This window comes from Rhinatrema bivittatum, chromosome 4 (genome assembly GCF_901001135.1).
Source record: "Rhinatrema bivittatum chromosome 4, aRhiBiv1.1, whole genome shotgun sequence".
NCBI classification, from domain to species: domain Eukaryota; kingdom Metazoa; phylum Chordata; class Amphibia; order Gymnophiona; family Rhinatrematidae; genus Rhinatrema; species Rhinatrema bivittatum.
Window position 1 is genome coordinate 434,882,455 of NC_042618.1, and position 15,228 is coordinate 434,897,682.

Genomic DNA, 15,228 nt, shown 5'->3' on the forward strand with positions numbered 1-15,228 from the left:
AAGGTAATAAAGTGCGCCTAGCCAAGCGCACGGGTTGATGAGCGGTTGGATGCGTGTTTTGGACGCGCTAGACTAACCTCTGATGCAATAAGGGGATCAGCGTGTCCAAAGAAAGGCGTAGCCAATAGCACTCATCATACATAAATGCCATGTAGATGAGGCTATTACTACCAGATGCAAAAATATTGCCACGCACCCGATGTTCACTTTTTAACCCGTCATATTTAATGCTTGCCTTGGCGCTGGCCGCGCAAGAAGGGCTCAACTAAAAAAAACCCCAAAATACTGCTTTTCTGTGGTAGAGGAACCACAGAAAGCAGCATTATGAAAAAAAAAATTGAGGGGCGCGCAATATACGCCCACAATATACATGTTCCAGGCTGGTAAATTAGCTGCCACAGGATAAAACAGGCGTCCATTTTTATAACCTGCACCCAGCACACGTCTCCTGGGCGCCCATGCCAAGGACGCGCTAGGGACGCACAATTTATCCCTGGTGCATCCTTTTTAGTGCGGCAGCTCATTTGATCATTGCATCAGGTGCCCAGGAGAGGTGGATGTGCGCGCATTGAAGAAAAGGGCCGCCCGGTTTGGACACACGTTTTTACGCCCACGATATTGCATCGGCCCCTCGGTGAGTAGATTTTTGCTGAAGAAGGATGCATTTAGAGTTGAAACCTCCATCTACGCATGCGCTTTTCCTCCCTGACGCAAGCACGCCCCCAGGAACGCCTCCTTTAAAAGCGGTTAAGAGCGCACGTGGTGTGGAACACTCTGTGGTCCTTTTAGACGTACGAGGAGAGGGAAATTTTCAGACAGCAGATAAAAGTTGGTAAAACTCTTTTTATCCACTTAAATTTTCTTGAAGTGTCCTGTAACAAGAGTCCATGCATTTTGTTCCCCTAGAAGTGTAAAAGTACAAAAAAATAAAAAAAATAAATAAATGAACGTGGACAAGAAAAGACAGCCAAGACTAAAACTAGCAAAAGACACAGCCGACTCAAGAAACAGGCAGGGTAGTATCTGGATGGCTGGAGATAGTACTGCAGCTTTAAAACAGCATGAAAAATGCTTCATCTCTTGGTTGGTTACCAAGCTTCTATGAACAAAGTGACAACATCCAACAGGAGTATTTGCATATGCATATTGACAAAGGCATGTAATGAGAGGACAAGGTTGCCAGTAATTAGGCCACAGTGTTTGGAACCTCTGCCTCGGGAGGGCCGTAAACTGCTAGGGTTTCCAAGATAGCCCTAATGAATATGCAAGAGATGTTGGCCTGCACACTGCCTCAGATGTATCTTGTGCATAATCATTGCAAATTTCCTGAAAATCCAACTGGCTAGGATAGGGCTTTCCAAACCTGTCCTGAGGACCCCACAGGATACAGTGAAGATGCATGAGATAAATTTGCAAAAACTGGAAACCCAACTGGCTTTGGGGTTTGGGAAGCCCTGGGCTAAGGGCTACTTTAGGACTGGCCTGAAATACACTGATGGGAAGTGATAAAAAAAAAAATTAGTAGTCAGATTTCTCCATGTGTCTGCCTGAGGACAGGGCAGCTCATGCTGCTTGCCATTGTGATGTCAAGTAACCGAATTTACCGACATTCTCATTTAAAAAAAAAAAAAAAAAAAAAAAAAAGATGAAGAGCGTACACAGTAACGGTTCGAAGTGTACCAACATAGCATAAGAAAGTAAAATGCTTCCTTCTTTCTTGTTTTTCTTGTTTATTTTGTATTTGTATGAATATAGTTAATTACACTTTTGTATTCACCTGCAGTTTTTTTTTATTACGAATAAGCATACATGGCTATTAGGCGGCTTCTCTCCTTTTGTCAGAGTGGCGAGGCTCCTGCCACTGGCTCCGTTCTGGTACACAGTGGTGAATATTTCAGGGTATTCCTGAGGTGCTGACTCTGGCAACAAGAGGCATGCTGCTGCTGACCCCATGATTGTATATTAGAACATGATGAAGGAACTTTCAGACCCAGAAACATTTCAGAGCTTTGCATGTTGACTTTCCCCCATTGTCCGTACCTTTTTGTTTTCCGCCGTCCACTCTCCCTGCACAGAGTTCTCTAAAAGTCACGGCTAGCAGGACTGCCAAATCAGATCATATTCCCTAATTATAATGCACTAAAAGAAAATTGTACCTGTGCCGAATTTCAGAAATACATACGACAAGTGATAATGTCCTGTATCACTTTACAGTTTTACAACAGAGTCATTCATTTTGTAACCTGAACCCCTTGAAACCGAATGTGAGCAAGAAGCACCAAATGTCGCCAACTTACAGGATCCAGCTGGTCTGTCTATTTATTTATTTATTTATTTATTTATTTATTTATTTAGGGTTTTTATATACCGACTTTCTTGATATATATATATATATATATATATATCAAATCAAGTCGGTCCATACTGATGATGCAACAAATATCACACACACGCTCACATTATATGAACCAGTCTGATCCCATGTCACATGAGAGCCCATGTGAGATAATTGGTGATGCTTACAATCATGGTAACTCCTTTCCTTTGGATTATGGGGAAATACCTTGAAAATGTCACAATTGATGATTTAGCAATAGCTATTAATTGCTAGAGGACAGGTATTAGCAGTAGCTGTGTTTATTTTACCCATCGCACGGTACACAGAAAGTGCTGCTTTCATTCATAACTCAACTTGGATAATCCTTGGAAAAACAAAGGCTGACTGATTATGCACTATAATTGGGCTTGATAACAGCCGTTTTATTATGCGAAGGCTTCATTTGCGGATCTTATGAGTTGTAATCACAGTTCTATTTTCTCCTTCCAGTAATGCAGAGGAATCCATTTGGAATGGACATCTGCTGTCGAAAGGGGTCTAGAAGTCCATTACAGGAATTCTACAGTCCAACACAGGTTAGTGGCTCCGTGTAATGCTGTGCATGTTCTCAACTCGCGCAATTGCTGGTTTGGAAATGATGCACAATTTCTTGGAATCTAAGAAGGCACATAGCAAATCTCCCATTTTCTTTCTTCTGTAGTCTATTGCTTGATCTTATTTTTATGGTTGTTTTTTTTTTTTGGGGGGGGAGGGTTATGATTCACTCAGTGGGCTTTTTCTCATTTTGTGCCTGTGGTAAACATCTTTATTGAATGTGTGTTGGTGGAAGCTGGAGAAGGGATGTGTACGTGACGCTTGCAGGTAGATGTCCATGTGCAGTATACCTTGAATTTTCCCTACAGACTTTCTCTGTCGCTTAGCCTATGTTCATCTATCAGTGACATTCCCTTCCCGTTCCTTTCTTCAAAACTGAGCAGATACCATTCCTTGTATTTGGAAATACGGGTTACAGCTTCATTAACATTACAGCACATCGGCTTTTATATTTCAGAACACAGAAAATATTGGTATAAAATCTCATCAACTAAAGTATGAATATTTAACAGCTCAGTAACTGATCCGCACATCACGCAGTACATTAAATCTGTTGGAGGTGTTTTCAGTGCCCATCTGAGTGCACCATGCCCAGTAATGTGTTGGACAAGTGCTGCCCCTTTCCACCTTCCCTGGGTACATTTTGAAATCTATACCACATTAAACCATTACAGCCATAAAGTAATTTCAGCGGAAGAAACAAACTTTACAGCTGAAATATGGCCTTTAAACTATATGACGCCAACCGGTATCGTGTTAAAGAGGACCCAGCAGGGCAGGAGTGGCTGGGTATCACTCATGCCCCTTTCGGCTCTTCTACAGAAGGGGTAAGAAGGGGTGGCAGGGGTCACAAAAAAAAAAAAAAAAGCTTTTGTCAGCAAATAATGCACACTGTTTTGCTAATAGTGCCAACATAGTGTCAAAATGAAAATCCCAAAGATTGTTTTGGTTTTAGGAATAGGTAGGGATGCAGTTCATTTGAAATGAACTGAAACCAAAAATGGCTGTTTGAGGTCTGATTACAAATGTGTTTTAAACAAATGCGCATCCCTACCAAATACCCAGCTCCCTTCCTGCTAAGAGGGCTTGAATTAATGTATAATCTTTTTTTTATCCCTTAACTGCCCGGGCACCCCCTACCTAATGGAGCCTGGGCAATAATCTAATAATGTTGGCACTTGCTGGTGAGGATCAAACCTAACCTGCCCCTGCCAGTTTTCTCTTCTACTTCCTTTTTTCCCTTTTTGCTTTTCTTGGTCTGCCTTTAAACTCTCTCCCAGGGTATGTCTAGTGGTCTCCTTGAGCTAAAACTAAGGGTCCTAATTCTACTGCTTTTGTTCTTTTTAATATTACCCCACCCATTGTTTGCTTATTGAGAACGTCACCTTTTCATTGTCCCCATTGCTCGTGGCTGGGCCTGGACAGTTGATGGCCCTGCTAGGAAAGCCACTTTGGCTCCTTTCCTCAGGATCTTTGTCACTTAACCTTCTCAGCTGACAAAATATGAATGTACCAAAAGATGGCCATGAATGGTAGGACTTAATGAACAATAGGATAAGAAAGTCACTGAGGGGGAGGGGATGGAGTCATTTTAAAAGTTAAATTATTCCCACAGTTTGAAAACACAGTATCCATTAGACCACAACCTGCAGGGAGAGGTTAGCCTTATTTAGGAGATAAAACAAAAAATAGAAGTAAGACTTAGCTTAAAGCAGCTACCAACTTGTACTTTCCTGGAATCAATAAGTCTTTAAGTTGCTCCGGTGAGAAAAGCACAAAACTATCTCTATTATACTTGACTAAGCACTTACACGAATATCTCAAAAAGAATGATGCCCCTATCCCGGCGCAAGGCTAGGAATCCCTTCCTTCTGTCTTGTGTAACCTTAGCCAAGATTGTCCCATGAATGGTACATTGGCCTTCTTAAAATATTTCTTCATGACAGAGCTTAAATCGCTTTCAGCAAAGAATGACACCAACAAATTGTGGGAATTGTTTCTTCATTTTTTTATTTCTGTAATGAGATGTATCATGTTGCTGAAGCAAAGTGGATTCTTTGTGAAATTGTATTTTTGAAATTTCAATAAATAATCAATAAATTTAAAAAAAAAGTTAACATTGATTGGTGGGTGGCACATTTTAGTTCCGCAGTTTATTTATTTAAGGGTAGATTTTTTAAAAATATGCGCGCGCCTCCATGTGTGTGCGCTACCCGGCGTGCACACATGGATGCAGGATTTTATAACATCCGCTCGCATGTTATAAAATCGAGGCCGGTGCGCGCAGCGGGGGGGGGGGGAATTGGCCAGATTACATGCGACGACGAGATCGGGTCTCCCCCAGTTCCCTCCCAATTAAGGAGCGGACTGGGAGGGAACTTTCTTCCCCCCCCCCCCACCTACCCTCCATCCCTCTTTCTCTCTCCTACCCCGACCCCTTTGAAGGCTCTGCCTTTAAGAGATATCTTTATTTCTGAACTTATGCCAGCCCCCAGGACCCCGCCCCTTAATAGAGTCCTGACGCTTGTGCGCGTAAGGGAGGTTATGCGCGCGGCTGGGCCTCTTCTAAAATGTGCGCAAGGCCCCAGCCATGTGCGTGAACCCTAGTTTTTTACGCGTGGGGGGGGGGGGGTGGGGTTAAAAATCAGGCCTTTATAGCATAGCTAGGTTTAAAAAGGTTTGGACAAGTTCCCGGAGGAGAAGTCCATAGACTTAGGGAATCTGTTTACTGTTTGGGATCCTGCCAAGGTACTTGTGACCTGGACTGGCCACTGTTGGAAACAGGATGCTGAGCTTGATGGACCCTCGGTCTGACCCCGTATGGCATGTTCTTATGTTCCTATGATAGTCTGCTTTTTCCAAAAGGAAAGGCCAAGGCAGATTACATAAAATAACAAGACTTGGATTTCATGAATAATGTTCAGGAATAGTCAATATTTGGAATTAAATAATATCCGTGTACATATTGATATAGTAAAAAAATGTCCTGAGAGAAAAAAAATGAATTCTCTTATAAAATAGGACCCATCAATAAACACCATTATCACTTTTGAATATCTTGGTCTTCACATGATGCCCCTCGTAACGTAATGCGACTCTTCAGCTTAACTGATGTGAGAGTTGTCTAACCTGAAATGCTGCCTGTTGGCCTATGTAGGGTAAAACTCTAGCACTGTACGTCCTTAGAAAAGAAAATAACTTTTTTTTTTGCCACAGAAGTCATTGGATTTTGCTTTTAATATTGGTGTATTCTGCTGGGTGGAACCCGCTGCTGGGTACCATTTGGAGACCTGAGGCAGGGGGGAATGACGGCGGCAGAAGTCTAGCAGTTCCCAAGCCTCAAGGGGGACAAAAACATGTTTTATCCACTGCAAAACAAAAACTGGTCAGTATTTCTCAGCGAAAGATTTCTCGGTAAGAAAAATGCTGGAGGCAGAACTTAGACCCATTCTGCCCCAAAGCCTGTATAGTTGTGTTTTAGCCCTTGCGGTGAGCATTTCAGCCTGGTTTGACTTTTTTTGAGGCCACTCGCCTGCCATGCTGCTTTCAAACCTGTGTAATAAATGAGCTGCGGGTATTCTTAGAAGAACTGTCATGCTGCCCTGTAATTTCTATGACTGAGAACAACTACCATGATCTAAAAACAGCAGATAATTGTAGATCGTCTCTGAAGTTATGGAAGCTCAACCTTACCAACACCCCAGCAGCTTATTTCAGGCCTGAGCATATCTGTGTCGGGGAAAACGGATCTGGGGGAAGCAATTTCAAGCTAGCAGGGAACAGCAAACAGCTCAATGGCTGTAAAACCACCGAATGTCTTCTCCCACCATCCCCAAGCATCAAATGATGAATGCAGGGCTTCCCAAGGCTTTTATGAAATGAGGGGGTTTTTTTGGTATGGTCCTAATCTTCTGCAGTCGTGTGCCTGATTTTTTTTTGCTGTTTCACATCTATAGCGGGGGCTGAAACCCTTTTCATCCTGGAACAGCAGAAGCTGAATCTGGTATACCGCTTGGTCTGATAGCTGCAGGTTAGCGACTCAAACGTACTGTTTAGTGGTTAAAGCAAGCAGTACTGCTATCGGTTATTCTCCATGGGGCTAATGCACTCAACTGTGTTAATGCTGTGTTTAACGGCAAACGAGGCATTCACTAACACAGATGTTAAAGTAGGCATGTTATTGCAGATGTGAACACACAAAAAATTTAACTACATCTCCCGAAGTGTGGTTAAGAGTTTTCCATTAATGGGTCTGTTATATTTTGCACGTTTTAACTTGGGCTTTTTTCACTGCGCTAATAGGTACTAAGCTATTTAGCATACTTGGATATCTCATTACGTCAGCATAGATTTTGTGTTAATATTATTGCAAGCATTTAGCATGTGTTAATATTTATATTACCATTAACGCAGTTTAGTCCGTTGGCCCCAATATCAACGTATTTATTTCTTGGCTTTATCGATTCCTTGCTGTGGTTGTATTCCTTGGTCTTTTATTTTTGTCCCATTGTGCATGATGTCTTTTCCAGTTGTAGGGAAGAAAAAAGGTGCATGGTTTATTATAATCCTTCTCGGGCCTTCCCTTCAGCTGTATTCATGCTGATGGCGCTTGGTGGGGTTCAGCCTCCAAGCACCCCCGTCTACTTAGACTCACAATGGTGGGATTGGCTGAATAGGCAAGCTTTCAAATTTTTTCTTCAAAACACTTTTTTCTTCTAAAAATAAAATTAAATCAGAATGGCAAATGGATGTGATTTATTTTGCTTTAATTAGCAGTTGATTTGCATATTTTTTTCTTTTGTTTAGTGCTGCTTTGAGATAAAACTGAAAGCTAAGACTTGCGTTGCATGAAGGTTTGAATCTGTTGTCATGAGCAAATTATTTTGTGATCTTGTGTTTAATCAAAACCATCTCTCTTCTCTCTGACTTTCTCATATATTCCCCCTTTCTCTTAACCTCTGTTCTCCCATGAGCCCCTAGAGCTGTTGCCTTATAGCTCTGGGAAGGAGGTGAATGTAGAGTATCAAATCAATATGTCCCTGGAGAAATATTTTTAAGTCCAGGCATAATGTAGGATTAAGCCATAAAATAGTCAGGTGTTATTGTGAAGGATGTATGCAATATCACTTATGTGAATGTTCAATACAATAAACTTCATATGTTTGTGGGCTTGGAAAGGTTATTATAGAAAAATCAACTCCTTCCATCCCTCTCTGCTCTCATCTGTAATCAGACTCCATAATTTCTCTGGGACTGGGATGGATAAATCCTATATAACCTCCTAGCTTGAAAATAATGATGTACTTCTCATTTAAGGGGTTTAAACAATAACTCATGCAAAATGAATTTTAGTGTGGGCGTGCCAAAAATTTAAATTTAAAAAGCAACTTAACAAACAATGCAAAGTCATTGAATGTTTAAGGTTCTAAATATCAGAAATAGTGCATGATAACCTGAAAATGTATTGGCTAAATAGTATGATCATATTACTTACTGAGGAGACGCTAAATAACATTAGTACACTAAACTGAGCATGCTCATTTCTCTTTTTCTCTTGGTTCCTTCTGCTTCCTTCCAAGGGGTCTACAACTAAGCCTGATATATAGGGTTTGCTTGTCAGGGCAAAGGGAAGAAGAGAGAGAACTAGTAGTCTTCAGGTAGGTCAATGAATAGTGTAGGAAACTGACATATGTACATTTTAGAGCCCTCTGTCGTATGTGTCAGTAAGGATCTTCAAAAAGGAGTGTCAGAGAGCATGGTTGGGGACAGAAGGCAGCATGCAAAGTGAAGGCCTAGATCGGAGTCTGGTTGCCCTGACTCAGAAGTTCTCTGGCATCTAACCGGTCACCCTCTACGAGCAAGTTATAGTGTAGGCACTGTCTGCTGCTGTCTCAAAATTCACAGATCTGAGCTCTGCACTCAAACCAAAACATTTGGTCAGCTGGAAAAAAGCTTTTGAGGCAGACTCAAGCTCTTCAACCTCAAGCCTCTGAATATCTGCAATGGTCTTTGGGTGCACTAGCAATGTCAATCCTCTAAGACTCTATTGCCTGGAAATATATTTGTCAATGAAAGATTATTTTATTTTTGACGTGTGTAAATGTGTCTCTTCTGTCACCTCCTTCTCTCTCTCTCTCTCTCTCTCTGTCATTCAGTCTCTCTACTTCGTCTCCCCTGTTCTGTGAAAACTTGTTTGTGTATTTCGGGGCAGGGGAAGGATTGAGCGAGAGCCCACTGGCTAGTCAGTAGCCGTTGGAGGGAGGCTCTTTATATGAAAGGTCTCCTGCTTTGTCACTAACCAGGAGATGGGACTGGACCTTTCACAAATGCTGTTCAGGATGCAGTCTCTGAATGCTTGCAATGCTCAGTAGCCAGGCTAATCCCAGCAATGATGGCAATGATCCTGAGAATCATGCCAATATCTTGGATCCTGCTTGTTTCCACACTAGTAGGAAACCTCTGGTGCACCAGGCACGAACAATAGTATGCTGGATTTTATAAGATACGCGTGTAGCCGCATGTAACTTATAAAATCGGGGGTCGGCGCGCACAAGGGGGTGCACATTTGTGCAACCTGCGCGCGCTGAGCCCAGCGCGCGCTGCCTGTTCCCTCCGAGGCCGCTCCGATTTCGGAGCAGCCTCGGAGGGAACTTTCCTTCACCCTCCCCCCACCTTTCCCTCCCTTCCCCTACCTAACCCCCCCCCCTTACCTTTGTTGGCAGATTTACGTCTGCTGAAAGCAGATGTAAATCTGCGCGCGCCAGCGGACTGCTGGCATGCCATCACCCGACCCAGGGGCTTGTCTGGAGGCCTCGACCACGCCCCTGGGCCGGCGCCACGCCCTCGGGCCCGCCCCCGAAATGCCGCATCATTCCGCAACACCCCCCAACACGCCCCCGTCATGCCCCTTTTACGAAGCCCCGGGACTTATGCGTGTCCCGGGGCTCTGCGCGTGCCGGCAGCCTATGGAAAATAGGTGCGCCGGCGTGCGAGGGCCCTGCGCGCGTAAATTCGGCCGGATTTACGCGCGCAGGGCATTTAAAATCTGCCCCATAGTGCGTACGTTTAACTGCATATGAAGCCAAAAAAATCTGTAAAGTCCGCTTCGAATATAAAAAGAGAAACTTGTGCACCTAAGTTGGGCTTAGGCGCATAAGTTACTGTTTTTATTTGTGAGGCAGACTTTGTGAATTTTAATGCAGCTTCCACTCCTAAATCTAGACAAATGATTTGCAGGCTTAAATTTAGTTCCCTATGTTTTAGGGAAAATTTGCAGCTAAATTCAAATGGAATTAGGAAGCTAACTTAGGTACCTAACAGGTCTTCAAACAGAGGCGCTTGGCATTTTCCGAATATTGGCTTCCTTCAGGCCGATACAGTACAGTGCGCTCCGACGGAGCGCACTGTTAGCCGGCATTTGGACGCGCATTTTGGACGCGCTAGCTTTACCTCTTATTTAGTAAGGGGTAATAGCGCGTCCAACTCCCCTGAACCTAATAGTGCCCGCAACATGCAAATGCATGTTGCGGGCACTATTAGGTGTTCCCGCGCGATTCAGTAAGGTCGGCGCTAATTTCTCCAGGCACCGGGAAAGTGCATAGAAAAGCAGTAAAAATTGCTTTTCTATGCACCCTCTGACTTAATATCATGGTTAACTCATCTCCTTCCAGTTACGCCCCCAGAACGCCCCTAACTTGTCCGGCCAAATTCTAGCTGGATAACTTATTATTCAGCTAGAATTTAGCCAGTTAAATGCTCAAATCTTCATTTAGCCGGATAACTTCTACATTATCCAGCTAAATACTTCTGAATAGGGACCTCTTGGTACTGTTGTCCCCACCCTCTCCCAAATAAGGGACAACAGAATAAAAGGTCTAAGGCACAGCCTTCCTTGCTTTGCTCTGTCTTTTGCAGGTTCACTTCCTCCCCACACATCCCTAAATAACAGAAGGAGAGATGCTGGATGAGGGAGCAGCGTGGCTTTTCTTTGCTCCCGTCTGTGTGCTCTTGCCTCATCTTTCTCCTCCTGTTCCCCTGCTCAGAACGGGAGGGGAGCGGCTGGAATAGAGAGTAGTGCATTTCTCTCTGCTCTGTCCTTTCTCGCTTCGCTCTTCCACTCTGTTCTATGCACTGGGAGGGGAGGGGCTGGGGCAGGAAGCATACAGCTGTTTGCTGAGTGAGATTTGCTGGGCGGTAGCAAATCTTCAGCTGCCTTGCTGGCCCTTCCCAGATTTTTGCCACCCTAGGCAAAGGCCTAATGTGCCTGTTGGCTAATCCAGTCCTGCCTATCCCCACCAGTCCCTCGCAAATCCCATCCTGTTTCTACTAGTTTCCCTCAGTCCCCTCACCCGACTCCACAAGTCTCTCTCTCAGTCCCACTCTGTTCCCACCCGTCTTTCTCTCTCAATCCCCCCACCCTGTTCCCACGAGTCGCTCCGTCTTTCTCTCAAGCCGCCATTCTTTCCCCACTAGTCCTTCATTCTCGTTCCCTCAGTCCCAACCTTTTCTCACCAGTCTCCCTCAGTCCTCCAGCAGTCTCACTCAGTCTCTCCACCATGTGCCCCCAGTCTTTCTTAAGCATACTAGCCTCTGTCTCTCAAACCCCAACCCTTTGCACACCAGTCTTTCTCTCTCTCTCTCTCTCAATCCCATCTTTTTCCTACCAGTCTCATTCAGTCCTTTCACCAGTTTCTCTCTCAATTCCCCACCCTCAGTTCCTTCTCAATCTCCCCACCAATCTCTCCCACTCAGTTTCTCCACCTTGTGCCCGCCAGTCTCTCTGAAGCCTCCTATCCTGCCACAAATTCTATCCCTTTCAATCCCCGACACTGACCCACCAAGTCTCTCTCAATCACATTCTGTTCCAAGTAGACAATCTCAATCCCTCCACCCTGTCCCCATCAGTCGTTCTCTCTCTCAATCCCATCTTTTTCTCACCAGTTTCTATCAAGCTTCTTGACCTTTCCCCACCAATCTGTCTCTAAATCCCTTACCCACTACTCACAGTATCTCTCTCTTTCAATTCCCCACTATTCCACCAAGTCTCTCTCAATCCAGTCCTGTTCCAAGTAGTCAATCGTAATCCTCCCACCAATTTCCCTCTCTCTCCATTCCTGTACCTGTCCCGAGCAGTCTCTCTCAGAGCCTTACCACGTCCCCTCTAGTATCTCTCAATTCTCCCACATTGTCCCACCAAGTCTCTCTCACCCATCCTATTCCAAGTAGTCCATCCTCCCACCAGTTTCCCTCTCTCTCTCAATCCCTTTGCCCAGTTCCTGACCAGTCTCTCTCAATCCCCCACCCTGTCTCTACCAGTATGTTTCTCTTTCTCAGTCTCCCTTACGGTTCCCTTAGTCTCTCGCAATCAGTCTAACTCGTCCCCACCAATCTCTCTCTCTGCAGTCCCAAAATAGTAAGCCCTCCCCCCCCATAAGAGCAATAATAGGAGGCTCAGCAGCTCCAGCATAAAAACTCCCGCCCCCAGCCCTTGTGCTACTTTGCCTTCCCCTCCTCACTCTCTACCCAAGACCAGTATCCCTCCTGCCGCCCTATCTTTGTCTCCCTGCCCCACTCCTCTTTTCCCTGCTCCCACCCAGTCTCTTTCTTTTTCTCTCCCCATCCTCTCAAATACCCTCTCCGGCTCTCATCTATCCAGTTCTCTAAAGTTTCAATCAACGGAGCATCACCAACCACTGATAAAGAAAGAAAACAAAGCTCCAAAAAGTACTTTGAAACACTTCTTTTGTTCTTCAGCCATCATAATAGGCAGGCCTGGTATTACACCTTCATTTGCCTTATTATTAATCATCTGGGTTAGTCCATATGACAGGTTCTTTTAATATGAGCCAATTCATATGGAAAAAAAACTCTTTTTTTCTTTTTTTTTAAATAATATAATTGTGCAAGTAAAAAAATACATCTATTTATCTTGCTTCTGAGTATATTGCTTTAAACCCTGCTGGTTCATGCATCTTTATCAGCGTTAAACCCTGCATCAGGAGGATTCACGCTTTAGATATTTTTGCAAGCTTCATTAATATATTCATATAGTCTTGTTGTCAAAATCTTAGCATGTTTGCAAACTCATTGCTGACAGGGCAACTGGAAGACAAACATCCCCGGAAAAGGGTCAGGTGTCGACAAAGATGAATCAACTCCACATTAGTGAATTGTATGTAGATATCCAGGGCTTGAGGGGAATTAGGTGGATATCAAGGAACAGATACACACTGGTAGCTTTCAGATAATTTTTAGTGTTCTACATGTTCACAATTAGATTAGATTGAAGGAAAAAAAAGAACTTTCCACCTGTTCAACAAAAAATTGATTCATTGATCGACACAGTGAGAGCTGAGATCCCTGGATGTTCTCCAAAATGGCATGTAAATGGCAGGGAGGCCCTTGTGAAGGTGATTTGCAGTGTTGGTAGCACAAGGGCTGCTTTCTTTTCTCCATTTCCCAGATTGTATTGCCAGTAACATAAGCTGGTAAAATAGCTGTGGGCTTTCCATTCATGAGCTGTTGGCTTAAGCAAAGCATTATATATATATATATATATGTTTTTTTATTTATTTAAATGAGCTTTCGTCATTGCTCCTGGATGGCAGCCTTGTTCATCGTGGTGCATGTCACAAGGCTTTGCAGTGTACACAGTTCTGGAAAGTGGGGGCATTTTACAACCAATATACCAAGCAAACCAAGGACCCTAACTTACCACGCTGTCTGTGGAATGAATATTCTGAAACGGAATACGGAAATCGAGCAGTTTGATTAGCAGATATGTAGTCTGAGGGCCGTAATTGTAACACAGCAGCAATTGTTTTTTGGTTTTGTATTTGGGCCTATTTACAGGTTTTTTATAAGTATTTTTTTAATGTTTTATTTTTATTTGGGATGAGGGCAGGGATTGTCGTATTGATTGTATTATGGAATTTTATTTCTTTCCCGCTTTGTTACTTTTGCGAATTGCAAGATATCAAAACGTAATAATAAAATAAATAACATGGTTAATTTTTAAGCATTCTCTGCGGTATGTATACTGTGGAACACCTTATAGGGTACATTTTAAAATGTTCGCACATTAAAAGGCCCGTATAGGCGAGTATAGTGAGCAAATTGTATTTTAAAATGGCCCAATTACGCTTGTATGTGCGTGAGCAACCCAACGTGCGTAAAAAATGGGCAGAGTTATGGCATGTCAGAGGCATTATGGGGCGGGGCCAACAGTAACGCACGTAAATACAGATTTTAATGTTTAAACTGTTTATTGAATAATCCATAATACAAAACTAAATGTGTAGGGTGCGGTTGTTTCTTATGCACTCCGTACAAATGGAAGGTAATTTTCAAAGGAGTTACACGCATAAATGTAATATACTATCATAGCAATTTTCAAAAGCCATTTACTTGAATAAAGTGCATTTACACACGTACAACCCAATTTTAAGCACGTAAATGCTTTTTAAAATTAGGCCCATACTGCATAAGTTTTGTTTTTAACATTTTCACCCCAAATGATATGACACAATGATAAGCCAAATTACAAACAGAATTGCCCCCTTCCCCTCTCACCAACCCTAAATTCGCTGAAACCTTAGTCCTAGAAGGGTCATATGACATGTCTTCATCATGTGCTGGTCTCCAAAGGATAAGAGTCCACTACTGATGGATATTGTTCACCACTGATCCCATGCCCACAGTGCGCGTCGGGCTGTTACCCGTGCTTATTTACTTCTGCTCTTGTTGAGGTGTAAGTCTGAAGAAAACATGTTTGAGCCTAAAACGCCTGGGTGAGGGTCTGGGTAAACTGGGGGGAGTGCAGGCTGTAGAATCAGAGGGGTCGAGATGACCTAGAGATAGACTGGGTCAACTGGTGGACTATTTGGTCAAACTGGCTGTTTCCTTCACGTGTGCATGTTTTAAAATCTGCTTAGCTGCGCCTGCTAAAGCCAACAAATTCCTAAGGAAGGTACACGATTAATGTTTGCTCATGTAACTGCTTCAAATTAGGAGCCCACATGTGTGCTAGGTATATTTTAAATAGCACATGCACAACATTGTGGACAATTTAAAGTTCCTGTGTGAGTACTTGTGCGTGCATACACACATGTGTGGGCACATATGTGCTCTTTTTAAAGTTACCGGCCCTATGCTTAACCATGTGTACATTTGTATTGTTTTTCAGCTGCGCATGTACAGAAACTTGTATGTCTAACTTTTTAGAAATAAGGGTCAACAAGAAGTTGTATGTGAGACCTTTTTATTAGATTAACTCAATACATCTGTAACTAGCGATC

The 15,228-nt window shown here is 43.3% G+C and overlaps 1 protein-coding gene across 2 annotated transcripts in view; it reads left to right on the top strand.

Annotated features, from left to right (window-relative positions):
- The window catches only part of CHST11 (carbohydrate sulfotransferase 11), a 352,143-nt gene that overhangs the window by 170,352 nt on the left and 166,563 nt on the right, over positions 1-15,228 (top strand). For both annotated transcript variants that reach the window (XM_029601519.1, XM_029601518.1), the window contains exon 2: positions 2,828-2,913. In XM_029601519.1, the coding sequence (XP_029457379.1) occupies positions 2,830-2,913 (84 nt within the window). In that variant the 5' untranslated portion in view covers positions 2,828-2,829. The remainder of the gene's footprint in view (positions 1-2,827; positions 2,914-15,228) is intronic.